At 50.4% G+C, this 27,977-nt stretch overlaps 2 protein-coding genes across 3 annotated transcripts in view; one reads left to right on the forward strand and one right to left on the reverse strand.

Annotated features, from left to right (window-relative positions):
• The window catches only part of LOC147209274 (pyruvate carboxylase, mitochondrial-like), a 149,228-nt gene that overhangs the window by 78,675 nt on the left and 42,576 nt on the right, over positions 1-27,977 (forward strand). The gene's annotated exons all lie outside the window — the stretch shown is intronic.
• Positions 676-27,929, reverse strand: LOC147209275 (leucine-rich repeat and fibronectin type-III domain-containing protein 4). Of its 2 annotated transcripts, none has more exons than XM_086105037.1 (8): positions 27,768-27,929; positions 26,619-27,043; positions 12,940-13,539; positions 12,700-12,862; positions 12,194-12,364; positions 11,370-11,531; positions 10,081-10,815; positions 676-3,446 (listed from the first exon to the last, which is right to left on the reverse strand). In XM_086105037.1, the coding sequence occupies exons 3-8, from the start codon at positions 13,511-13,513 to the stop codon at positions 2,123-2,125; spliced, it is 3,129 nt and encodes a 1,042-aa protein (XP_085961163.1). In that variant the 5' UTR covers positions 13,514-13,539; positions 26,619-27,043; positions 27,768-27,929; the 3' UTR covers positions 676-2,122. The 2 variants fall into 2 exon arrangements, with proteins under 2 accessions (XP_085961163.1, XP_085961164.1); XM_086105038.1 differs by lacking the exon at positions 27,768-27,929 and adding an exon at positions 27,196-27,558.

Raw genomic sequence — 27,977 nt, forward strand, 5'->3', positions numbered from 1 at the left:
CTCTCCACTCATCCTGTTCACCGCACGAAAGACTCACTCGCCGGCTTCCCGCACGCGATCTGCATCCTGCGTCAACCTCCTTCCTTCCTTTCATTTTCACTCCAGACTTTTCATCCCGGCCCCAACCTGCGACCCAGGAAGGGAAATAGCTTCATCCTTTTGAATATCTCCGTGACCGTCTTGAGGACACCCGATTAGTATGCCGCTCAACACTCTTCAGGACTGGTCCGACTGTCCCTCGTGCGGAACGCGCTGATGCATCCCGAGTGGGCGGTTATCCAGGCGGCACACCGGAGGCCGGGCTGTCACGATGACAGGAAATGTCACACTCCCCAGGTTCCTTTGGCTTGGGGCGGACGTCCACCATTAATGCTTGTTCGCGTTTGAGAGGTTACGTGTCTGTGTGAGCGTGCTCGTTATTCAGCGTTTTGGACTATTCAAATCCGGGGGGGCGCCCTGGTTTCGCCTTGAGCGGAAAAAACACGGAACTCTTGAGTCATGATGGCGGTTCTCTTTTTAACTCATTCAGTACTAGCCAATTCTAGCCCAAGTCTGAAAAGACGTTTAAAAACGTCTTTGGGAGTGAATGAGTTAAGGTAGCTACGTTAAACACGCCTTTGATTCATAAACCCAGTCGCTCTCATTCGCCCCAAAACGTCGTCATGAGACAGTCAATGCTCCATACATATAATTTTTATTTCATATCATGTCCAGAGAACAATATTGACTTTGGCAAAATGAAGAAAGAAAAAAAAAAGTAAGAGAACGATGGTCATGTTTGAAATGGATCATTGATGTCATCGTTTCTTTCCAGAGGAATCTCAGTCTTTGTGTTTTTTCTTTCCGAACATCATTCGCAGAAAATTCCAGAGAAGAGAAAGGCATAGTGCAACAAATACAATTATTTCAATTAGATGTGTGTGTGTGTGTGTGTGTGTGTGTGTGTGTGTGTGTGTGTGTGTGTGTGTGTGTGTGTGTGTGTGTGTGTATCTCTATCTTTTGGACTTCCCGCTGATTGGAGCAGGAAGATGTTGTTCTGTTTTTGTCGAAACAAGGTCAGAAGGTTTGTGGCTCGTTCTGTCCACCTTGCAATGCTTTTGCTCCGAAAACATTCACCGTTTCGTTGGAGATTCCGCGTGGCACAAATGAAGTGTCCAAAACAACCCAAACATCGTCTCTATCTCACATTGGACCTGGGGTCACTTTCAGTCCAGGCTGCGAAAATAACGATGAATTCAGTGTAGTGTCGTCGCTTTTCAATCACAGACACCTGCGTGTTGCGAGAAAAAACAAACAAAAAAAAAGAAATACCCCCACGTGGAACAGGAACAGAGGTGCTGGACTCTAAAAGTGCTGACATAGGCGCACATAAACACACACACAGGCACAGTGACACACATCCTGTCGGCGATCCTTCTTCGCATGCACACCAGAAGCAGCGGAGCAAGTTCGTGTCGCCAGGAAAAGTTCCATTTACAAAATGGCGGCGCATTTTGTAAATCCTTATCGACTGCATCGTATGCCCGGCGTTGTTTCATCATGTCCGTCCGTCCGTGCTCGCGCCGGCACGCATCGATTGATCGCGGCCAGCGCACGCAACTCGGCATTGATGCTCCTATAATCCGAAGGCATGGCCGGCCAAAGTTCGGGACGTACGCGAGTCACATTCTTTGTTGAGCAAAGTCCGAAAACAATTTGACAGAGTCCAGCCACATCCAAGCGTTTTGGAGTTGTTTTTCTTTTTTTTTTTTCTCCCCTCCCGTCACCCCGCTGCAGTGTTGATCCAGTTGTGTGATGGTGCTTGATCCAGTGCAACCCCTTTGCGGTGTTGCGTGGGATGCGGCAGGTTCTATTAGCGTCGAGGCTTTGCTCGAATCCACGCTGAGCTCTTAACCCTTCCCGGCGTCTTTGTTCTCATCTCACCTCTTCGATCGTTTGTCATCTTGAGAACTTTTTTTTCCCCCTCCAAACTGACTATGTTGACCTCAATGCCATAAACACCCCAAAGCTATTTACTAGATTTTTTTTGTTTCTTGAAATCAATCTCTGTCCTGTCCCTCCTTTCTCTTCAAATACAATCTTCCTTCCGTCATTTGCTGTCTCTACTTTCCCGCCGGCATTTTTACACCACACTTTCCTCCAGCTCTTCGGCGCTCCTTCCGTCCTTCCCTTTCTCCTTCGCTCTCTCCCTTCCGGCGCCCCCCCTCCCGGTAGCCACCCCGGAGTTGGAGTTGGAGTTGGTTGTGTTGTAAGCGTGGATGTATCCGCGTTGAAAGTCGCATCGCGCTCCGAAAGGGCCGGCGCTTTCGCCCTCGTCGCTGGTGGCGGAGGAGCCGGTGCTGGCGGTGGCGGTGGAGGCGCACTGCACCAGCATCCCGTGGAGCGACTGGCTGCGCCTGGTCCAGATCACGCTCAGCCGCTTGGCGTAGCTGATGGCGCCGTAGCGTTTGGCCACGGTGGCGGCCGCGTCGGTTGCTAGGGCGACGGAGGAGCCCATGTCCAGCGAGTGGCGCCGTTTGCTGACGGTCCCGCGGGCGGGGTTCAGAGGGGACACGGGGCTCTGATAAGCCTGAGAGGAGTTCCATTTGTCCCGGCCGGGGGAAGTAATCCTCCAGGCCAGCATATCGGAGTCTCTCAGGGGTGCCGCCAGGGAGAAACTGGCGCGGTTGGTCAGCTCTCGCTCCAGACGCGGTTTGGGGCCTTCCCTGAAGCGTGACTGGCGGGGCAGGGTGGATGAAACGGAGGGGGGGTAGTCGATCAGAGTTCTGTCGCTTTCCGCGCTGTACGGCGGCGCTTTGTCCGGCTTCCGCTGCCGCACCACCAAGGCCATCTCCCCTCCCGCCCCCGCCATGGTGGAGACCACGCCCCCCGCCGAAAGAAACTGCTCCAGGTCGACCTTCGGCTTGAGCCTCGGCTTCGGGGGCAGTTTTGGTGGCAAAGAAGAAGCGCAATCTGCGGGTTCCTTGTCCTTTTCGCCCTCCCCCGTTCTCTTGGAAGTCAGACCGTTCGGGAGGACCACCATCATCATGTCACCGGCGCCGTTGGACTGGTAGCAGCCACCGCCGTCTCCTCCTTTATCCCGTGCCGCCACGCCGCTCCCCTGACCGCAAAGCCCGCCTCCGACCTCTGCGTTGCTGTCGCGGCACAGGATGTGGTCGGAGTGATCGCACACGCGGTGGCGAACCATCAACGCCACCGTGAACACCAGGAGGGTGACCACCACCACACCGCCCACTAAGATGGTCAGCGTTCCTCCCAGGAAGTGAGCCTGCAGAGAGCTGCAGGCCGGGTAAACGTCCTTGGTGGAGAAGGTGGTGCAGCCCAGCACTTTTGTCGCCGCCAGCGCTGTGATGGAGTCATCGTAAATGGCCAGCACGCACAAGTTGTAATCCACTCCGGAGACCAAGTTCTTCAGCAGGAAGCGGTCACTGGTGGATGGCAGAATCCTGACGAGGGCGAAAGAAAAAGAAAGGTCAAGCGTGCGCCGCGAACATTCCTCGCCGGCCGAATGTGAAACGGTGCCACGCGGACCGTTGTGGAGAGAAAATGTGAGGTTTTGAGAGAGCCTGGGGGGCAAGGAGAACGAAACAGCCCACCGGTGAATACGGCACCAATTGAAAATGAGGCTATTGATGAAGCGTGCGCCCAGGGAGCATGAAAAGAGAACTCTGTCTGCCTGCCTGCGCGTGCGTGCGTGTGCGTGCATGCAAGCATGCGCCTCTTGCTCTCGAATTGCCCGAAGAAGCAAATGTTGGGCCATTTTCATAAGAGGCCATTTTAGGTGCAGGCAAGATTACAGCAATGCCGAGGCGTTGTAGTGCGTTTGATAAAGTGTAATGTGTCAGCGTATTGCCACCAGGCAATGGTCTCATTGCTGACTGTAAATGCGGAATCGGTAAGCGCTTGTTTTGGCTCATATACGGAGAACCGGTGTCCATTTGTCATCTTTTTACAGCAGCCGCCGACGCTAACAAACCACGAGGTGCCGCGTTGTTGGACCTTGGATATGTTTGTAGGATAATAGCTTGAGCACGTTTTGTATTTGTGTGGCGTGTAGGAGAGCGGAGCGCAGCTCGAGTGTCCCTCGCCGACAGCTACGACTTTGGCCCTCCGCCCTCACCCTCTTGTGTGGGCAAAAGAAAACAAAAATGTTTGCGTCCTTGACAAAAATGTGAATCCTTTCGCATTGTTTTCTGGTTTTCCTTCATCTCTTGGTGGCCGTGACCGCGGTGGGCTCTTGCTGCTTATTTGGTTTTGTACAGTGAAACTCCTCTACAACAAAATCATGTTTGCAGCAAAAAATGTTTCACAACAGGGGGTTTTCACTGTTGCAAATTTGATCTCAGATGTAAACACACACATACACAAACATATGTGTGCACGTACACACAGACATGTGTACTCTTGATTTTTATATGAGCATACACTTATTTGACACTCGTGAGTGTAGAAAGAAAAAAAGGGAAAGAAGTTGCGAAATTTACAATCAGCATTCACTTTCACTTCCATCAATTTCTTGGATAATGTCTTTTATTTTGCTTCCTCCGTCTTCCATTTTGATCACCTTTACCCTCTATTCCAGTGTCAGAGCTCTTTTTGTCTTAGCTGCTTGGCATCCAAAGGTCCGTTTCGTAGCCATTTCAGCAATGCAACGTTCTTGCTGCATCTGAAACTAACAATAACAAATACTTCCTGGACTATTGCGCATGTGTAAACCAGTGTGGTGGTTGCGGTTGCCGTTTCCGAATGAAGCATTAGAGGTCGCTGTTGGATTAGACTTCGTTGTAGTGAATCTCTTCGCGAGGCAAGAGCAAAGAAAAAGATTTCGTATAACGCAACAGGGTTTTTTTTTTCGTTGTATGGTGGGCCGGAAAGTGGGAATGGTGTTAATGTATGAAGATATTTTTCACACTAGGGGGTATTTCGTTGTAGAGGAGTTTCACTGTATATGCGCATGGACTACATGAGTCACATGACTAATAATGATGATAATGATGACACCCACCCCACCCCCCGCCCACTAGTTTTCCCGTGACGCAGAATGAAGTAAAGCTATGCCAGTCTGTCTAATCTGAACAGCTTCCTTGTGCAAGCGGCCATGTCCAGATGTCATTAAGTCACCATAGATTGACATCCGATGCTGACAGAAATCCACTTAGGAACTCCTCCTACCCCATGGAGGCATGTGGTGTTGCCATGGCAAAGGTTCATTACTTGGCCCAATAGCGCAGCACTCGAAGTGAAAAGAATCCGACGGCGCAGCTCACGTGGTGAACACGGTCGTGACAACGCTGCCGCAGAGTGTACGCCAGGCGGGAAAAGTGGCGCCCAAGTGGCTTTCCGTGTTCCCAAAAAACATAAAAATAAATGTCGAGGACTCTGCACTGCATTTGAAAGTCTATCCAAGTGCCGTTTGATTTGTATTCTGCGCAAGCGGGGCATACTGTGCGAATGCGTTTGCCGCGTGGATTAAAATAAGCATCCCGGAATGCTATGCATGCAAAAGTGGGGCGCATAGAAATACACGCATACACTTCGAGTCAAGCCTAAAAGTAGTTTTCTTAGCCCGGCAATGTGCCCCCCCCCCCCCCCCCCATGCCCCCATCGTTTGGATTGAAATCATTTCCTGTTAAATGTGCGCTCCGCCTCTGCTTCTACTGATTTTTTTTTACGTTCCGACCTCTGTCTTTGTCTCACTGCCCCGCCTCTCTCCTCCAAGCTGTTTCTACCGAGAGCCACAAATCCTTTCGGCAGTCCTCGCCGGACGCTTCCTGACCTCGCGCCTTCTCCCTCTGCACTTTTTTTTTCCCCACCAGACATTGCGCTACATCTCCATTAGCCACGGCTATATCTGCGCGTGCCATTATTTAACAGCCAAGGTCGCGTCTTCTCCATTCTCTCCTCCCGGCGATCATTCTTTCTTTAGCTCGCTTTCCACCTTGCCGCTCCCTTTCCCTTCGTCTTATATTTCCTCTTTGCCCACTCTCCCTATATCACCGCTTTTATCTTCCACCTCACTCCTGTTTTTACGAGGTTGTGAATCTCCCCCCCCCCCCCCCCCCCCCCCCCGCCTGAAATGTACAGACACCATTCACTGAAATGACACCATCTTGTCATTGCGTTGCGTTTTAACCTTTTCACAAGCGGGATAGCAAATTAGACCTCAGATGTGACCCAAAGCGCATCGATGAAGTGAGCGGGCGGACATTTGGAATAGCATCACGTGCGGGGTGTGCACCCGTGTTTCTCAAATGCTTCTAATTCTGGTTAATCCCCCGCTGAGGCACACAAACACAGATGCCGGGTGGTGGTGGGGGGTGGTGGGGGGGGGGGTTGTCAGGAAGAAACTTGGGGCGGGGGAGGGATGCTGCGTCGGAACTGGTGGCATAGAATTAAGTTATTATTAGTGCCCATGATAGGAGGGACCGGGGGGGGGGGGGGGTATTGTTCTCCATCATGCTCCTTGCTTGCTTCCCTCTGCAAGATGGGCGAGGAGGAGGGAGAACAGAACGGGGATCTCCTCTCGCGCCTCACGTCTCGGCTGCCCTCATTTCCTCCTTTTTACATATCGTGTTTGTTTACCCTTTTCCTCCATGTTTGCTGGGAATTCGCGCGGCCCGTTCGGTAGCTTGTCGGCCGCGATTGCGTCTGAGCTCTTCTTCTGCTCTCCTTGATCAGTCTCTCCCCCCGCCGGTCCAACAGCCGATCACTAAGCCCCCACCTTTCTTCGGGATCATCATTCAATGTTTTTCTTCAAGCGTCCGTCTTGGTTCAAGCCTCCTTTGCTCATCGCCTCGTGTTCTTCGCGATGGTACACATTTTTAATCAAACGGAGAATCGCCTTTTACCCGCACAGCCCATTCGGAGCCTCTCGCACGTGCTCATTTCCAATGAATTGCGTAACCAACACACCCTTTATTCCTCCTGCGCGTCGTCCTTTTATCCCAGTCTGTGGCTTCCTAAAACTGCTTTTGTGTTCTCGCATGCGATGGCGGCGTGTCGTTAGCGTTTTGTGATTCGCCCCCTTGTTCGTGTCTGTCGGCTTTGCGTGGCGCCTTTGCTCTTCCAATGTGTGCCGGACTCTCTTTGTAACTGCGATCCACTTGCGATACATCCCATCCTGTTGACTTGGGGGCCCCTGGCTCCTTATCTGAAGTCTCAAACTTGGGTCTTTAACTGGACAGTGATTTTAAATTGGACCGGCAAATTGGTGCCGTTGTTAAATCCAGCTTCTTTCATCTTAGGCAGCTGGCTAAAGTAAAACCTCTCCTTTCTCATGAGCGCTTTGAAACAGCCATTCCGGCTGGATGACTGTCATGCACTTTACTTTGGAGGCAGCCAATCCTCCATGAAGCGTCTCCAGTTGGTCCCGAATGCTGCTGCTCGCCTCTTGACTGGTGATTTGAGAGGGAGCCCATCACTCTGGCAGCCCTTCACTGGCTCCCGATATGTTTTCGAGTTCTTTTCAAGATCCTATTTTTTGTTTTCAAATTTCTAAATGACCTTGCGCCACCTTACCCCTCTGAGCTCGTCTGCCCTGACACACCTGCTTCAGGTCTGCGGACCAGACCTTATTAGAAGAACTAAGCGGAGTCTCAGGGGTGATCGAGGCTTTTCCGTTGCTGGTCCCTCTCTCTGGAATGACCTCCCACTGAACATTCGGCAACCCCCGTCGCTGCCCATCTTTATAACTGGTCTCAAAACTCTTTTGGCTTTTGACACTCCGCATGACTCAGACTTGATTTTTAGTTTGACTGTTTTTGTGCTTTCTACTTGTCTTTGTGATTAATTTCTTGTTTTATTGTTGTTCTATGATACTTGCTCCACGTACAGCACTTTGTATACAGCGAAGTGTGTTTTAAAGTGCTCGAGAAAGACACTTGAAATGAGTTTCAAAGTCGGTCGGATCAGCGGGGGAAGGTCGCTCCTGTTGTGGCTGCACTTTAAAGCCGACGGCGCTACGGCCCCTCCTTCTCTCTTTTTTTTCTCTTAAGCGCGATATATCAAAGTGTATCATCCAATCACGTATGTTTGAGGGGTTTCATTCCCAGCAAAGCTCGGCAACTTCAATCTGACGTCCATCAATTGCGTCCCGCCCCGTAAGCACGGTGCTGGAAGAAATGACTTTTTGTCCAGAAATGAGACGCCTTTGGCCAAAGGAGCAGATGTTACCACGCGGCTCCGGTTAAGTGGTGCCTCATTTACATGGAGGGACATCGTCTCCCCTGGTGCGCGTCCTTTAGGTGGGATGCACCTGAAAGGAACCCGGCATGAAATCTGTGACTTTTTTTTTTTCACGGCGTGGTCGTGCCGCGCGGAAACCGAGCTCCAGGAAAAGGCGGCTCGGCTCGTCTGATCATGTCAGGGCCCCGACAGCTTGAGCAGCTCCAAACAGATGCCACACGCGCTTGCCATCCCACCTGGTCCTGTCACGCCACGCCGTCCAAATTAGACACGCCGCGTCTCCGGTGCCACTGACCTTTTGAAGAAATGATTCAATCTGGCAGACCTACCAAGTGCTCTTTCCCGGGCACTGTGACACCATCGAATTCAGCTGGTTTCCGCTACCCGGAAGTTGTGTACCGTAACGAACCAAGCTGGAGTGGGCTCAAATCACCTGGCTTTGTTTTTCTATTCAAGTGGCCAGATTAATTGTGGCAAAATGAACAATAGGGGGAAACAAAAATAAAGTAATGGAACTCTCTGCTTGGACTTTTCCAGCCGCTCGCTGGCGCGATATTGCGGTCGGCAGAGGCCCGTTAATAGCATGATAGAAATCTATGGTGGAGATCCCTGGCTCCATTGCGGCGTGCCCGCCCGTCTTTCAGACGTTTCCCTCATTTGTTTCTTTATCGCTCCTCGGGGACTTGATTTGCCTGCTTTGGCTCTCAAAGCCTTCCGACGTCTCATCTTCCCTATCAGTCATTTTTTCCCCTCCCTCTCTCTCTCTATTTCACCTTTTGGCAAGGATGCTATAGAACGGCGTTATTATTTTTCTGGTTTGTTTGGGTTTCTCCCCGGCGTGTTTTGTTATTGCAAACCGCGCAGCTCAAGTTATGCTTTCCTTTTCATGAGGTATGGTCGGCGTCTCAAACTTTTGTCTTTGCAAACTGGATTTCAGAAAATTCAAGTCATCCAGCATCTGCTAGAGTCCATTTGTCAAGTAGCCTGATCTGTGATCCCCCCCCCCCTTTTTTTTTCTTCTTTTGGCCACAAGCTTGCATTTCTCGAGCAAAGGCCTATCCTTTCATGCCGTAAGCCACCAGTTCCTTCTATTGTTTGAGTATTTGCCATGGAGAAATTAGCAAAGCTGATCAGCAAGGGAGCTCAGATCTCATTCAGTTCAATCATTTATTTAATTAGTTCTCCCCGCTTAATTGCTGCGCCTGCGCGGACGGGAAAGAAGACTCCCCCTCGGGGGGAAAGAAGACCCTCTGCGTTTGTTTTGACACGCTATTTCTCTTTCTCTTTTGCTGACTTGATTGGATTCCCTTTTCCGTACCTCTTCTCACCTCTTTGTCACCCCGCGTTTTTGCCGAGCAGATGCTCCCCGTGCCTCTCAATCTTTCATTACATCTTCCACCGAGGCCCTCGCTTTCATCCCAGATGTGTTTTTCCATCTAACTCTATTTCACTGATGGATTTACTTTTCCCCTCCTGCTGCATTTTCCTAAAGGACCGGTCGGCCCAGCCGTCTCTCTTCGCCTCAGCCTCACCCGCTTTCTTCCCTTTCAACGGTCCTCCCTTTCACTCTAATCTTTCCCATGGGGGATTTGTTTAGAGTCAATCTCAGATCTTCCTCTTCGTTCCAAATTCCTCTGAAGCCTCAAAATCGGCCTCCGTCCATGCAATATATTCAAAGAATGACCATCTCCTCCTCATTCTCTCGCTTGGAAGCCATATTTCCACTCCCACCCTCTCTCACTGCCTCCTTAATCTCCCGAGGGATGTCTCATGAAGCCCGCGCATTAGTCGACCTTACAATGCGGCCATACGCTTCCCCTCGATGGTGCGTCATAGCAACAGCCAGCGATTAAGCAGCACGCGGCACCGTGAACGAATGGCAAAAGTCGAACTGACCTGTAGATGAGGGTTTCGTCGGCCGTGCAGTTGTATTGTATCTGGTACATCCACACAACGTACGCTCCGGGCGAACGTCCCAAATCCCAGCGGACCTGAGCGGAGGTGGACGTTATCCCCTGAACTCCGACCGTCCGCCTGTCGTCTTCGTCTCCGTCGTCATCCTCGGTGGCCCCGTCGTCATCCCGCTGCCCTTCGGTCACCCCGCCGCCGTCACCCTCTTCACCTTCGCCGGCACCTTTTTTCTCATCCTCCGGCTCGCCGGTGCGCCCCGCGCCGTTGTTCATCCCGCCGTTTTTCCCCGTGCTGATATCCGAGGATCCCGGATCGGTTCGTAAAATCCCATTGGTTACATTCCTGCTGCTCTTATTGTTCACGCTGTTCTTCCCCGTGTTGCCACCCGCTCCGCCCCGATGAGGGAGGGGGATTATTTTCAGGTCCACGGTGGCGGTGGCTTCGCCGGCCGCGTTGATGGCGATGCACGTGTACGCCCCGTCGTCCCGGGCCACCGTCACCAAGATATCCAAGGTGCCGTTGTTAAAGGAGCTGGTCCGCGATGAGTTTGCGATGATGCGATCGTCCGGCGAGACCCAGTGCACCACCGGCTCCGGGTCTCCGATGGCGCGGCACTTGAGGGTGGCCCTCTGGCCTTCCAGAACCCACAGCTTGTGCGTGTGACGGGTGATGAGGGGGGGCTCACATGTAAACTCCTCCTCAGGAATCGACCAGAAGTACCTGAGGGAAGAGTGGAAACGCCGACACGAAAAAAAGTGAGCCCGAGAGATATCGATCATCGCGTTGCACGTATTTGCCTGACCTGTAATTTTTCACAAGAGCGGTTATCAAGTTACTACTCTACTCTAAAAGATAATGCCGGCAGATGCTCGTTTTCCCCCTCAATACGTCGCAGGCATTTTAATGACACACTCGGTCTGGAAAGGGATGGAAGATAAATGCGGAGACGATGCCAAGTAGCGCTATAATGACTTTTACGGTGTTACATTTCCGTGAATTATGGCGCAGTCACTGTATCACCATTAGCGGCGCATTATCCCTCAATTGCGTTCAGTTCTGAAGACCTACAAGTTTGCGCTTCAGTTCTAATTGTCCAATTAAGGAACCGTAAGAGTTGCGGCTTTGCGATTGCCGAGATGCTCCAACACGGGGCCCGACTCCAAACTAAAAGAACCCGTTTGCTTGCACGTGTCTTGGCTAAAGATGCTCATCGCCAAGCCGACGACTGAATGAATGTACGGGAAAAAAAAAAAAGGCAGGCGAGAGCAAAATACCTTGCGGCGAGGTGGATGGGCGTGGCGCAGGTCTCCATGTCATCACTGCGAGCAAGCCGTCGGAGCCAGAGCAGTTCGCAGTTGCAGTGCAGCGGGTTCCCCCCGAAATTCAGACTGATGACAGCGTTGTAAGGGGTGGGGCTTATGGCACCTGTCTGGGATCTGGGGGGGGGGGGGGCACAGGCCATTTTAAGTCATAGCCAAAAATATTATGCACACAAAGGTGCAGGAGGTATGTGTGACACACACATTCAAAAAAAAAAAGGTCACGTTCTTGTGCGTGTGTCATTTTGTTTTAGTTTTTTAGTTTTTTTAGTCCTTGCTTTGCCCTGACTCATCACCAACTTGTCTGCCAGAAAGAATGCAATCCTTCTCAAATTGCTTAAGAAAAAAAAAAAACACACAATCTCAGTCACGCCGAGTTCATTGAGTCTGTCGCAGCCGCTTGACAAGCGGAGCTCAGTCGTCGTTTCACTTGCTGTCGATATTCCCAAAATGTCAAAGTCGCCTGTCTATAAATGTCATCCCTCGACTTGCAAGAACCTCTCTTTCATCACTCCGAAGCCACTTACGCCTCTGCGACGTACAATCTGGAACCAGCTGATGCCGCCTCGGTCATGTATGCGAAATGGAATGAGGACAGCAGATTTTGCCTAATCCCTCACTTGAACAGCTGGCCCACATGTCTTGTCTGTGTAGCTCTGTGGTGCAACAATCGTGAATAATCTGACAATTAACAGTTTGGAGCGCAATATTTTGACTAAGCTCCCATTTTTTTTTGGGGGGGGGGGGGTGCACCAAGAATGAATAATGTTGTGCTCTACCTTGCAAAGAGGGGGTCCGGTGGCAGGGTCCTGAGCCGGTTGGAGGTCATATCTAGCCTGGCGAGCTTGTACAATTCCCCAAAGACTCCCTCCGCGATGTGGTCAATGAGGTTGTGGTCCAGGTTCAGTGTGTGCAGACTGGCCATGTTCTGGATGGACTCCCACGGTACCCTGTTGAAGTCAAACGGGGGATTGTTGAGCGCCAATGAGCAGCAGTCATTTAATGTCATTGTCTTGACAGCGGACAATAGATTTGCTAATTGTCAGCGATTTGTGCGTAGCGGCGGCAAGTATCCGGAGCTGACTCGTCGCTCTTAATTTGGGTTTATAGCCCAAAGCAAAGAAATCAGCCGAGTGACTGCTATTAACTCATTCAGTACCAGCCAATTCTGGACCAAGCCTGAAAAGACGTTTCAAAACGTCTTTGGGAGTGAATTAGTTCAATGGAAAAGCTCGCAATTGGGGGCGATTGTAAGTCAAGGTCCCGCTGGACTTTTCGAACTTACTTTCGAAGGTTGTTGTAGGACATGTCAAGATCCTCTAACGTGAGTAAGAAGTCATCAAACGCCTGCACTGACACTTTGACCAGCTGATTGTTGTTGACAATCAAATGTTGGAGATTCACCAATCCCGCCAGGTCCCTTGGGCCCACGATTGTTAAACGATTACCTGGAAACGCAAGAGGAACATGAGGTGACGCTTACGGTCGGTGGTTATTGTCGATGTACGGTTCTTATGCTATTCACCGTCGAGATGCAGGGAGCGGAGACTCTCCAGATCAGCAAAGGCCATCGGGCGAATCAGGTGGATGGTATTTCTGGACAAAGTCAAATCGACCAGTCCGGTCATGTTGACGAAGTCGGTCCCCCCGACCTCCGTGATGAAGTTGTCAGCCAGCCGCAGCTCGACGGTACGCCGGTCGACGTGCGGGGGCACAAAGAGGAGACCCTTGTCGGCGCACAGCGTGCTGAGCGATTCGGAAAGATTCCGACACACACAGTGGAAAGGGCAGGCCGACACGACGCCCCACGTCTCTCCCGCTCCGATCAGGGTGGGCAGCAGGCAGCAAGTGACCAGGGTCAGCCAGTGAAAAGCCGGCAACTGGATGCGGCTCGGAGGTGATGTTCGTTTTGAGGTTCCCAAGCAGGCGCAGGGGATGACTTTGGACGAGGAGGGTAGAGACGAGACGAAAAGGGGGGCGCGAGGAAGCCAGAGGGTGGACGGAGCGAGGGTGGACTCCTTTGCCTGTCGTTCAGGGCGGCGATGTGTGTGAGCCGGGTGCTTCTGTCTGCTGGGGTTTAGGGTTGGGGGGGCAGGCATGGTAGAAAGCCAGGCTATCCACAGACCTAAAGGTAAAGAGAAAAAGACGGTCGTCGTACCGCTTGGCCCGTAGCATTCAAAGTCAGCCACATTCCGCCCATGTCTACACGCATCCACGTTAAAGCAGAATTCTTTTACTTTTCAACCGCCCCACAAGGCCGAGCACAGCCAGTCCCCATGGTAACAGTTACCTAGAAACCTGTCAGAGAGGATTCGGCGTGTGTTTTCTCATGGGACACTTTCTTAAGGCTGCGGGTCAGGGAACTGAATTGGGTCGCCGGGCTTATCCGCCTCAATTGTCGCGTCAAAATAGCAACGCGCATATCTCAGCCGCTTCTGTTTACACTCGATATCACCGCTTACGGCGTGGCGAGGTGTAGAGATGAGTCACTGAAGCTGATTGTCATGCATATGGGTTGCCTTGGCAACATGGATCCCGGAGGGGGGGGGACAGCGAGTGTCGATAACGGGCAGAAGCGCCGCATTCCGAAGTCACTTGATGTCACTTTTCAGACTTGAGACTGCGGCCGCCAAGGTAGTCAGTGATGCCTGCCGCGTGTGTATTCCATCACTTCATGCTGCCGCCGCCGTGAAGTTTGCTCGTTGTGCGCGAAACCAGAAAACTGTTGTCATCGTGCTTTGATTTGTCACACTTTCAAAAAAAACAACAAAAAAACCCAGAATGACTGAGGATGACCGTTTCAAGATTACTTTGCACTCGTTGACTCCTTCCGCTCTATCAAATCGTTGCTCCGCTTTCAACTTGAGAACTGAATTGTTCCTTTTCTTTGGCTCTGCCCAAAGTACTTCCGATAATTTGATGGCACCTTCGGGCACTGAAATTGACTCCCTCTTTCTTGCAGCGTCCCATCACTCTTCGTCATCTATTCTCTCGCGCCAAGTGCGGCTCCTCATGTTTTCCGACTTGCTCACTCGGCTCCGTCTCGAACCCGTTGTGCCTCTAGCGGTGCTGTAACTTTCGACAATTTCCTTGTCGTATTCCCACAATCTGTTCCCCGCCGTCTCGTCTCTGCCCTTGAGGCAACCCGAGGATGGCGGCGTTATCAGTCACAGCTCTGCCTCGCCGCGTCTCCTTCGTCTCTCGCCCCCATCTTGGGTACGCCGCACCTCCCCGCTCGCCACCTCCTTTCATGCTTCGAGCCGGGGCGCACCTTTGCGCCTGCAATATTCAAGCCTCCTTCCGCCATCGTCACCGTGCGAACCTTCTGTTTTGGAGGTTCGCCTTTGTGTCTGGAGCAGTTGCAGGCCCACAGGACACAATGGCAGGCACAACAATGATCGATAGAGCTTTCTGAGAAACGCTCGGCTCCTTGTCCTGCTGCTTTTGTTCGCCGCCTCCGCTTCTATCTCCTCCTAGCAACCCATGCTCATCACTCTACTAATTGATTTTGTTCTGATGCGTGTTGACCATTGGCGGGCTGTTCATTTGGTACGTGGGCCTTAAGTAATCCGCATCTTTCTACTGCCACAATCACGTCCTCGGAACGCATCAACACGAGACAAAAACGCAAGCTCCTTTGCCATGAACATCATCTCGAAGACTTCCCAATTAATATTTATGTGGTACCTTGATAGTCTTGAGATTTCATTGGACCTTGGACATATTCAGGGCACCCTGCGCCTGAAGTAGCAAAGCAGCCCCGGAACATAATTGGGCCTGCCGTGCTCACAAGCAACACTGACATAACTTCAAACCGACGAGACTGGAAATTGCCGGAATGCAAATTGACAAGCCGCAAATGCTTGCGGGACTATTTTCTCGTGATGATTGAGATTTTGCATGTCTTAATCAAAAGATTTTGCCTGTGCCATGCGTACAAAGAAAGAACGCTGAACCTGCTGTGAAACAACCTCCCGAAAGTGTTAAAGAGAAACACTTCATTCGTCACCAATCGAAATCGGATTCTTTAATTGGAACAGCAAAATAAAGCGATTCACTTCAGTCATTTTTTTTCTTGCTTAAAGGAAGGGCACAAATTTGACCACGTGTACGTGCACTGGATTAGCGTCCACGGTTCGCCACGATGTTCTCTTTTATTTGAGATATTCTGCTTTCCGTCTATTTTGGGCAATGTCTCGCTTGCGCTACCCCGAATGAACCGGCGGAATAATCGCAACAATACAAAGGAGTCCTCAGAACCTCCACGTTGGCGCACGACTCAGAGCCGCGAGGCTCCACCCGCCCCGGCTGAACTCCCGACTTCCCCCAAAAGTTCCTTTTCCAGCCCCGTTAACTTAAGAGGTCAAATTGAGCGAGAGTAAAGTCATTAGCTTTCCCTCTCCCGCCATTAAAGCTTGTCATTGCAAAATGTGAACCCGACCCATGCAATTAAAAGGGACTTGGGGCTGTGGTTCAAAGTCGAAAGTGCCTCGTTGTTTTCACAGAGCGGACCTATTGCACTTTAGGACTTCATTTCCTTTCGCCCTCAGTCTGTAATCCCCCACTGAGGACTATAAATGTCAAGCCCTCATTAAATGCCAAGTACAATTCACAATCTTAAAACATATTGTGTCGGCGTATGTGTGTGTGTGTGTGTCTCTTTATATTTTGCATGTGTATTCTCTCATCGAGAACATCCCTTCGGAGCAGCTACCGTGGCCTTCCGAAATGCCACCGCTCCCTAATGGACTGAAAATGGCCAGCGCGGCGCTATTGATAAGGCGTGGTATTAAGCGGCCGCAAGCCACTTATCGTAATCCTCAGATCTGGCAATAAAAAGGCGCCAGATCAAGAAGCGAGATGATCACGTGCGCAAACACGAAAAAAGGAAGAAAAAAAAATAAAGAGGCAGCGATAAAGTGGAGTCAAAGAGAAGAATGATTTCAATCACGCAATGCCCTCGATATTAATTGTGCGTTTGCATGCACAACAACAGTCTCCCACACAGTCGTAATTATAGTGAGGCCGACAGATTCTCTCTTCTCTCTCGCTCTTTTGCTCCCCCCCCCTCTCCCTCCCTCTCTCTGTCTCGCTCTTTCGCTCTTTCTCCGGGCGGGGAAGAACACAGCGCCCACGTAGCCTCTTGTTGTGGCAGTCGTGTGCATGGAAGCCTACTCATCCTTTTGATATTCTCGCGTCTTTGTCACTCCCCTGTCAAATTTCAGACGCCTCCGCGTTCGTCCGCAACGTATAGATAGCGCGGCGAGAGGAAGAGCGGTGGGAAAGGGGGTCACCGACTGCAGGCAAAGCAGCGAGGCGGGTAGAAAGAAACGCTCGCTACCAACGCGTGTCATCAAGCAGATGGGCAGGGAAATATGTAAAGACCGTAAACAGGTGAAGGCCGCCATCCATCATGCGTCGCCGCGAGTGCAGGACGAAGCGCCGAGCCGATTTGATTGGGGCGCCGGAGAGCCGGGCTGGAAATGAGTTTGTGGGAGGAGCCCCGAGGGACAGCCGAGCAGGCGTCGCTGCGGGTGAAAGTGGGATTGCAGTGGCGGGGCCCGCCCTGGATCAGTGGCAGTTGTCTCCTCGCAGCGTGGCCCCGAGTTAATGAGTCCACTTGTGCACAAATACCGACTCATGCCCCCCAGAGGCTGTCGCAACATTGAAAAGTGACCTCATCCTTGCATCCGCCCGCGTTTGTTTGTTTGTTTGTTTGTTTGTTTGTTTGCAATTAAGCGCCGTTTTATTCCAAGAATGTTGCATCACGTTATTGCCAATTTCCCCCCACACGGGTAGAGAGCGGCCACCTCTGTAGTAGCCCTTGTGGGATAAAGAGCATTTAATTGTTCTTTTCTGTTTAACTGTTCTTCGATGCCAGGGATAGCAGGGCACCACTGTCTGGTGTCTACTCATAGAAGTGCTTTGAAGTGCAGCCTTTTTAAGCGTAGGTCGTCTTTTTTTTTGTCTTTTTTTTTTTATTGCAGAGATAAGTGCGGAGGATGTCTCCTCTCTCCGGCGGGTGGAAATGTTGCTCCAAGTGAGGCCTCGTGAATTTTGACTTGTGGACATGCAGATCATAAGTTGAAATGTCTTCAGCACTCACGGCCCACAATGAGGCACTCTAAAGCAGCCGTGCCGGCCCGAAACCGATCGCTGACTTGCCTTGCCATCGCACCGTGACACGCACACACTCATGGCGGGCAACGAGGCCCTCTACCCAACAGGGATCTTCAAACAAGTGTGATGAATTTAGAAACAAATCCCACGAATCCCCTTGACAGGGACTTTAAATAGTTTGCATGTTCACCTCGTACGCGGAGAAGCAGTTTGTCCTTTCAATCGGTGGGACCCTCACAGGAAGTGTTGCTTTGCCTCCATTGCGCAAGATTGTGTTTTCAATCAAACGCCGGAGGTGACCTTGGTGCCGTCTCCCTCGTCACTTTGCCCCGACCAAAAAGTTTCTGGGATTGTGAAATGTTTGCTTCTTCCCCCGTCTTTGCCGCCGGTTCCTTCCTCTTGGAAAGTGTGCGGAAGCTCGCGGGGGGATTCCACTTTTGTGCGCTGACGATAAACTGAAGTGGCAAAGAACAGAGGTGACAGTGATTTTCTTTGGCACTCTGTTGGCTCACACAGAACTTGAACATGATCCGGAATGAAAAGCTCCCATTTCGCGTATGCCCTCAACGCAGCCTCGATGAGTATGAGGCTCACTGTGTGCGCGCTTTAGATGTGTGCTTGCACAGGTTCGCTTCCACCCCCCCTCTCCAACTTTTGTAATGCGTCACTGTCGCTGACTGACTGCAAAGTAGCATGTCAGTGTTATCTGTCAGCAAAACCCCCCCCCGCCCCCATCTCGTGTAAACATCTGTAAGACTCGAAGGCAGCGAAGCGGCAAAGCGGTGGGCATGGCCCTGCCCGTTTTTTTGTTTTTTTATTCACGTGAATACCAGATTGGACTATTTGGGATCGGTGTGGACTATCAGCAAGCGTACACACGAAAGACTTCCCCATTCCTGAAATGAATGAACCCTTTCAACTGCCCTTCATTCGAACATAATTACTCCAATCCACGGGAGTCCTCCGCACGCCGTTCCACATGCCCACCCCCAAAGTTGCAGACGCACCACAACCGGGACGCGCTTGCGCCGACGCTCGTAAATTTGCATTTGCATGACACGTGGTGGCAAAGAAACTGACCTGCCACCGTGGCTGCACCTGATGTGCTTGCACTCCCCCTCCCTAGTTCTTAATTTTTTTTCTTCTTCATTTTCCTCCCCCTGATGCAACCCCGTTGTCACTACACTGCCGCATTGGCTGTCGATTTTTTTCATATGTCGAGGCCATTTTGTGTGCCGCGCGTGTGTACGCAGATTTGTCAAGAGCCAGAAATCAATCTAATCCAACGCAAGTTGGTGAGACGCTCACTCTAATTCGGACTCCCCGCAGGGCCAATTTTATGGACCCTGATTTGCTGACAGCGTATCTTGTTTGCAGCTTGACAAAAGTAAATTTGAGTGTGTTTGTGTGTGGCCGTGTAATGATTCTGTTGGCTTCCGGGCTTTCTTTATGGGGGGTTTCGGGGGCGGGGGGGCATAGGAGTCTTAAGAACGCAAATGATTATCCAAACAGCCCTCAGCTCCCACCGCGGTCGGTCGATGACATGTCAACCACACCCGTTGATTGCGGTGACTGTCGTATTGACTCATGCGACACACACATACCCGCTGAGTAAACCCCTCTTCCATGTTCTTCCCGTGGCAAGGATTACGTGAGAGTTCAACTCGACTCACTTGACATGAAGCGGCACTCTGTGGAATTGAATTATTCAAAAAAAGACTCAAACACCCTTTGCATTTCAAGCAACCAGATTTTCGTTCCCTAGCTGAATGCTAATGCTACACAGCATCTGTGATGAGGTAAAGCAACCAGATTTTAGTTTCTTAGCTTCATGCTAATGCTAAATCAGAATCAGAATCATCAGAATCATCTTTATTGGCCAAGTATGTAGAACACACAAGGAATTTGTCTCCGGTATAACACGCTGCATTAGTATCATCGTAAACAACAAATCATTGAACCATTTTAGAGTAACCAGTAGCAGTATTTGTAGTACAAGAAGAGTGACTACGTCAGTGACTGTTTAAGGAGTTAATGGCTAGAGGGAAGAAGCTGTTTAAGTGTCTACTGGATTTGGTGCGCATGGATCTGTAGCGTCTGCCTGAGGGGAGTAGCTGGAAAAGGTGGTGGGCAGGGTGCGGGGGATCCAGGAGGATTTTCCGTGCCCTTGTCTTGATTCTTGCAGTGTGCAAGTCCTCAAGAGTGGGTAGGGCGGTGCCAACGATTTTTTCCGCCGTCCTAACTGTCCGTTGAAGTCGGATTTTGTCCTTTTTTGTGGCGGCCCCAAACCAAACCGTGATGGAAGAACACAGGATTGATTCGATGACTGCCGTGTAGAACTGTCGTAGCACCTCCTGTGGCAGGCCATGCTTCCTCAGCAGCCTCAGGAAGTACATCCTCTGCCGCGCCCTTTTCAGGATGGAGATGGTGTTGACTTCCCACTTCATGTCCTGGGAGACTGTGATTCCCAGGAACTTGAAGGTCTCGACGGTTGACACGGGGCAGTTGGATAGTGTGAGGGGCAACTGTGGAGAAGAATGTTTCCTGAAGTCCACGATCATCTCTACAGTCTTGAGCGTGTTCAGCCCGAGGTTGTGTCGGCTGCACCAGAGCTCCAGCTGCTCCACTTGTTGGCGGTACGCAGACTCGTCGCCGTCTTTGATGAGACCGATGACCGTGGTGTCGTCAGCGAACTTTATGAGTTTGACAGCTGGATCTGTTGAGGTGCAATCGTTTGTGTAGAGAGAGAAGAGCAGTGGAGAGAGGACACATCCCTGTGGGGCTCCAGTGCTGGTGGTGCGTATTGATGATGTTGTTGCTCCCAGTCTCACCTGTTGTGTCCGTCCCGTCAGGAAGCTGAGGATCCACTGGCAGATCGTAGGGGACACACCGAGGTGGAGAAGTTTGGGGGTGAGGAGTTCCGGGATGATGGTGTTGAACGCAGAGCTGAAATCCACAAACAGAATCCTTGCATAGGTCCCTGTGCTGTCGAGGTGCTCGAGGATGTAGTGCAGACCTATGTTGACCGCGTCTTCCACAGACCTGTTTGCCCGGTAGGCAAACTGGAGAGGGTCCAGCAGGGGTCCGGTGACGTTCTTTAGGTGGTTCAGCACAAGGCGTTCAAAGGACTTCATGACCACAGACGTCAGGGCGACAGGCCTATAGTCGTTCAGTTCCGATGTTGCCGATTTCTTGGGAACTGGGATGATGGTAGACTGTTTGAAGCAGGATGGGACCTCACACAGCTCCAGAGATCTGTTGAAGATTTGTGTGAAGACCGGAGCCAGCTGGTCAGCGCAGACTTTCAGGCAGGAGGGGGACACTTTGTCGGGCCCCGCAGCTTTCTTGATCTTCTGCTGCTTGAAGAGCCGTCTCACGTCCTGTTCGTGGATCTGTAGTGGAGAAAAAGGGGGTGGGGGGGTAGATAGAGTAGTTTCTGGTAGAGGTGGGTGTGTGTGGGAAATGGGGGTGTCCTTTTCAAATCGGCAGAAAAACATGTTTAGTTCATTAGCAAGACCCTTATTGTTCACTGTTTGGGGGGATGGCATTCTATAGTTAGTGATTGCTTTCAGGCCATTCCATACAGATGCAGAGTCGTTAGCAGAGAACTGGTTTTTCAGCCTCTCTGCATAGCTTCTCTTAGCGATGTTAATTTCCTTTGTCAATTGGTTTCGGGCGTGTTTGTACAGTGCCCGATCTCCCGATCTCTCTCTAAATAACATCTATTTTTCTTCGCTGTAACGCGTTGAGCAGTACTCACTGAGCAGTACTTAGTACTCACTGTCGTGTTCTTTATCCTCTGCGAAGAGTGACTCATAATATGAATTCATTCATTATACAGTATTGTATAAAACAATACAAGACAATTCAAAGCCATGGATTGCCCAAGTACAATTACTGTATTGACTGTGGCTCAGCTGGATCTGTAGGTGAGCTGGGTCCATCCCTATACTGCTCCTTGCGAGTGTCCTCATTTTGCATTTATCAGTTTGCTTTTGGCGACCGTGACTTTTGCATTAGCCTTTTTTTGTTTTATTCTATTCTTTATTTTATTGATGTTCTAATCAAACAATTGATGGCTCTACAAAAACAAAACACAAACACACACACACACGCACAGAGTTATTGGGCCATATGATGGTACAATAGTTCAGTTCCTCAAATGCTGTCTTTTACTTTGCACCCATGTCACTCACCACCATACCCCTCAAGCCTCGCAGTCACCCGCTTTTTTTTAATCACTCAGCACAAAGCATCTCTCCGTCTGTCGCCCACGGTTGCCGTGGTTTCCTGCTCATCAGGCGCCCGTTGTGCCCAAACAGACTGTTCACATTTTAATTACTCATCCTCTCGACCTCGCCGCAGTAAAACAAACCAGACCTTCGAGTTAACTTAGCTCTGCTTTTGCTTTTGAATAAGCCAGCCAGCCGAGAGTCCCCGCTTTCCCCGCTCCGAATCAATCCTCTGTTCGCATGCCCCAACGGCCATTTCCTCAACCTCTCCTCCTCCATCCACTCGCCAGTCTGCTCATTTTGACGGCAAGGGTCCCCATCTGCTGGCGTCTCGGAATGGCAGACGCCCTCGCCGACAGTGATGAGATAATTGAAGGAATGACAAATGCTTCCGCCGCTCCGGCCACATGACGCTCAACCCAAATGGATCACCGGCGGGAAAGCAAAAGCCAATTAGTGTTTGCTTTGCATTCACGCAAAGGCGCTACATGTTGTTCTTAGTTTGTTTTCTTCCATGTTGGAAAGAGCCTGCGACCTCGCTGGAACAGCAATGAGGCCGAGTCGAGCATACAGCTCAGCCAAGGCCAATAATTGGATTCAGCACACAATGGTCCACCTTCGTAAATAGCTGCCTCCTACACCCTGAATCCTGTCAGTGGTGTTTTATAGATATATACTGTACCTTACTCAAAGGACAAGATAACCACAACATACCTTGACTTGGCCGTTGTACTGCTATTTCTGGTGCGGCTACAAGACAGGCATACTCTTCATTGAAATGACTCCACTCCTCTCATCTCATCAGTGCGGCGTTAATATTAGCAGTTCTTTGCAGATGATAAAGAATATGACCGAGCATTATTCTTGACATCTCCATTTAATGTGACAGTAAACTATTATAACTACAATTATTTATTTATTTCACTGGTGTCTAGAAAAGTGCCACATGTGTCCATCAAACATGAAAAGTTCAGGTGGTAAAGCCGCAGATTTGTTTGCATCATTGTTTGCATCATTGTTGTCATCTGTTTCATGTTTTATTGATTGATTTTTCGCCCCACACTTGTTCGGTCAAATTTAATTCATGGTTCATTTGCCTTTACTTCAGCACAAGCTTAATTGACAAGATCAAAACCTTTATGTATGATAAATCTAATATCATTCGTTGCAAGATTGCTTGTGTTTGTTCGTAACAATTCAAGGGAAGCGGTTATCCAAAAAAAAAATCCTTGATTAAATCGCAATCGCAGTATCGAGGGTGGAAAAAAAATGCAATTACCGTATTTTCACGACCATTCGACGCACCGTATCGTTGGGCGCAGTCTCATTAATGAGTGCTATTTCTGTATTTTACACATAGACAAAACGCACTGTATTATTGGGCGCAATTTTAAATTGGTAAAACATACGCCAGCTTAAACATACGGCATGCATGCGCGCACGCTAAAAACACGTTAGCTTGAAGCATACGGTAGCATGCCAAGACATACAGATACAAGCTAAAAACACGTTTTTAAAAAGGCAACGGAACTAAAACTGAGTTCCGTTGTATTTTATTTAGCCATCGTACAATGTACTCACGTTTTTCGATCAATCATCACCCAGAAATCCATCAAAGTCCTCATCCTCTGTATCAGAATTGAACAATTGTGCAAGTACCGGTAATCCATCAAAAACGCCGTGTTCCCTCTCGTTGTCAGTCACTCTCATTACCATGTGGCTCCACAGAAATGATGCCGGCTTTGCCAAAAACCCGAACAACAGTGCAAGCAGACACGTTCGTCCAAGCAGCCACAATCCATTCGCAAATTGTGGCGTAACTCGCCCGGCGCTGCCTCTCACTCTTTGTAAAGTTGTGTTTGCCATGGATCATTCATTGTTCCCATGCCGTTCGCAACTTTACTTTGAACGCCCGGTTGATGCCGATGTCCAGCGGTTGGAGTTCTTTAGTCAAGCCTCCGGGAATAACGGCAAGCTCAGAGTTCATTTGCTTGACTTGGTTTTTCACCGCTGCTGTGAGATGGGCACGCATGCCAAAAGCATAACCGATGGCTTGAAGTTTGAACTGAGCTTCGTAGGCGTGTCTCTTTGTAGAATTTATTTTCGGGGGTTCTTAGAAACCAAAACCGAAGTTGTTTTGCAACAATGCACATAGCCACACTCTATACAGGTGTTGGTACCTGCTTGGGGCGTACCTTTAGCGTCCACTTACACGCCCACCCTTCACTCATTGGCGGACTTCTTCCCCGCATGCCTGTCCTCACTCACATCTGCCTTTTCTCTCTCTCGCTCTCCATATGTGTATATATACACGCCCACCCTTCACTGATTGGCCGACTTCTTTGCCGCATGCCTGTCCACAGTCACTTCCGCCTTTTCTCTATATAAACAGCGTGTCGGCTGTCAGTCAGGTTTTGGAACTCAGCGCATAGACAAGACGCTCCGCATCATAAGGCGTCCTGTCCATTTTGGAGAAAATTTTAGACTTTTAATGGCGCCTTATAGTCGTGAAAATACGGTAGATTATATTTCAAAAAAAATTTCAGCCCTAGTCAGGAGCGCAAGTAGATAATGACAGACATCTTTCATGTCTTTGCCTGCTCGCCTCATTCATCTTTCAATACTGTCACTCATCAAAATGTCGATAAGTGAATCACAGTTATTACACTCCCATCAATGAATCCCTCATCACTTTTTTTTTCCTGACCTCTTAGTCCTCATCATGTTGCGCCAACCTTCTCCCTTTTCATTCTCTCTACATTATCTCCTCTCCTGACTTTATCTTTGGCTCTCTCCCTCGCTCTCGCCGTGTCTCGCGGCCCTCTTATCCTCCCATACATCCACTCAGTCGGTTTCCTGTGTCAGCAGGCCAAATAAGTGCAAGAGCGTGCGTGTGCGTGTGTGCGCTTATGTAAAATCTCTCCGAGGTTGCCGCCCGGAGCCCCAAATCCCGGCATGGCGACACCCAAACGACACGCCATGCGAGATTACAGTGAAGCTTGCGAGCAAGTGATACAGCATCTGGCGCACGCACGCACACACACACACACACACACACACACACACACACACACACACACACACACACACGCTTGCATGCTTGCACGCGTTGGGTGACGGACGTTCTCATGGGAGTAAAGCATGAAAAAACCCAATTAAAGGTGTTAGTGGATGAAAATGGAAAGGAAAAGCTCAAAATAACCCGCGTTGACATTTCCCTCTCATGTTGTTACCAAGACACATCTGTTTATTATCAATAGGTCACCCCAGTGTATGTCTGTGTGTCTGTGTGCTGTGTGTGTTTTGGAGACAGTGCGTAGAGTTCCTCCCCTACTTAATGATTCAGCACGAGAGCTAAATAAGTGCAGACACTGATTCACCTTTACTGAGCCAATATATGTTCTACTGCGTGTGCGTGTGCCTGTGTGTGTGTGTGTGTGTGTGTGTGTGTGTGTGTGTGTGTGTGTGTGTGTGTGTGTGTGTAAATGTGTGTGTGTGTGTGTGTGCGCGGTCTCCGCAGTGGCCCATCTGGAGAACTGTGAAAATTCCCGTAGGGCTGGGCCACCAGGGGGCGATGTTGAGTCACAAGGATGCAGTGTCCTTACATCCCCTGACACTCTGCCATAATTTATAGATCCACCCATCCATCCATAATCCGAGCCGTTTAGCCTCACAGCGGTCGCGGCCGTGCCGGGGCTGAACTCGGTTGTCTTCGGGACACCCTGAACCAGCCAATCTCGGGGCAAACGAAACAGCCATTGGCACTCACAATCGCACCTAGGGACAATTTCAAGTGTTCCATTAACCTACCATGCGTGTTTTTGGAATGTGAGAGGAAACGAGAGTACCCGGAGAAAACCCACGTCAGCATGGGATGAACATGCAAACTCCATACAGGAATGCTAGAGCCCGGAATCGAACCCCGGACCTTTGCACTGTGAGGCGGACTTGCTTAAACAGTCGACCACCGCGCCGCCCTAATGTGTAGATTTGGACAACATTTTTTTAAAGATTCAATTTTCAATTGATTTTGATTGCAAACTTGAAACTGTCGAAACTGTCTGTCGAAAAGACAACATTGTTTCATACACTCAGCGTCCATCAATTTCATTACTCTCACGCCATAGCAAACAGCCAACGTGGCTGGGAGGTCATTGTTTGTCATACCATCCACAGTCACAAGATTCAAGCCAGGCGCATTCATAAAACAAGCAGGAGCAAACCTCAATAAAAAGCAGCGCTTCAAATTGTGAAGAATGATGGCGAAGAACTTGTGTTTTTAAGTTTAATGATCAATCGCAGTATGCAAAATGCTGTCTGTCAGCTGTCAGTGACAATCGATCACGCCGATTGGAAGGTTTTGTATGTATGCGTTTTATTTCATGAAACCCTGACTGTGGATGCTATGACAAACAATGACTTCGCAGTTACAAGTAGGGCCACTAAACGTGTGTGAACTACGTGCACGTGTGTGTGTGTGTGGGTGTGGGTGGGTGTGAGTGTGTGTGTGTGTGAGGGCTCTGGGGTGCACAAAAAAAGGTCAAAAGGTCTTACCTTTTCTGTCTGTGCTTAACAACTAGAATCAGCTCCACATGTTGGCCAGGTTGCTGTCGTGTGTGCGTATGGGTGTTGTTGTGTGTGTTCAGTACATCTCCCCCTCGGGTGCTTTTGTGCCGCTTGGGCGTTCAATAAGCTTTGTGTATTTGTGTCGCAACCTGTCCTGGTCCCTTCCTCACCACACGCATCAAAAAGATATGCGAAAGTCAGCCGGGTTTGGGAAATTTCCACAATATCCTCTTAATAAAGCGTCTGCAGCGGGGAGAGAGAACCTGGAAAATTCCGAATTACTCACCCAATCCTGGCCCGTTATTCCGAGATGGAGACCTCACTTTGAAGAAGGGGTGGTGGGGGGAATCCAAGAATCCACTTGGCTTTAAATCCTCTTAAACTCCCTTTTGATACGACTTCCTTGAGGCGGCATCGGATGTCTATTTCTTAAAGGCTTCAGTTCGGCCCGCACTGGAATCCAGACGGCAGTGACGTGTTTCTCTCTTCCTGGCCTGCGCATCCTCGTGCATCCCGACCGTTACCTCGGTTATTTATTCATCGCCTTCTCGCGGTTCCATCCCTCACGCGTGGACTTCCTCTTTCTCGCGCCACTTAATTCCGGGCTCGACTTCCGCGGAGCGTCAACGGCGGTCTCCTGTGCGCTCGCCGTCCCCCCCGCCTCATTTGTCGGCCGGTGACTCTGTGACCTTGGCGAGAGGGCGTGATGACCTACGGGAGAAGAGGAGTAAGAAGTGGATTCAGTTGTTGTGATACCCACCCCCACCCCCTCCTCTTTCAAAACGGCCGCCTGTCCGTCATCCGCTCCTCCCTGATGGCGGCAGTAAATTCTCCCTCACTCCTTGGCAACTCGTCTCCGATACCTGTCTGTCAAGAGGCGATCAATAGTCCTGGGACCCCCTTAACGTCTCTCTGCAGGTTGCTGTGGTGTCTCTCTGCACGTCGAAACAGGAGCGCACAAAGTGGCACATTCATATACACACACACATACACGCGCACGCACACACAAACGGGCAGGCTAATGAAACAACCGGCCTATTGATCCTCACTGTGAATGTCAGACAGTTGGAAAGTCCGCCCTGGTGGACTCTGGCCTGTCAGTCATCTTTGACAGCTCCAAGAAGTCGATTTCTCGATCGTTTTGTGTTCAAGCTGCACACTCACTCTGTGCCGTTTGTGGCTCAAGTCTTGCTTACGGTTTGCGTCCCGCATTCCATATGCGGCGTCCTTACCCTGCATAGAACGTGCGGATTTCATCTACCATCCCCCACCCCCGCCCCGCACCCCCCTCTTCCTCCCCACCAAGGTGTTTATTTGCCACTTGGAAAACACGATAGAGCTATTTTGCTTTCCCTTCATCCCCTCTCTCCTGCTTTCGTACACCCCCCCCCCCCCAACACCACCACCACCCTCAATGGCAGACGGGATTACTAACCTTGCCTTCCCAACCATTCCACCTGCGACCAGCGAAGCCGTCACATCCCCATCTTCGCGACACGCTCGCGCTCCCTCAACTCGGCGGCGGAACAACACCCATGGCTCTCTCCCTGCCTCTGCCCCCCCCTTCGTCTCTCCCCTCCTCTTGGCCGTCACTCTCTCTCCCTTCTCTCCCCTCCCGCTGGCACCCCACCCCCCCACCCCTCTC

The sequence above is a fragment of the Hippocampus guttulatus genome, chromosome 2 (genome assembly GCF_054856545.1).
Source record: "Hippocampus guttulatus isolate MCC_2025c chromosome 2, RoL_Hgut_1.0, whole genome shotgun sequence".
Taxonomy (NCBI): domain Eukaryota; kingdom Metazoa; phylum Chordata; class Actinopteri; order Syngnathiformes; family Syngnathidae; genus Hippocampus; species Hippocampus guttulatus.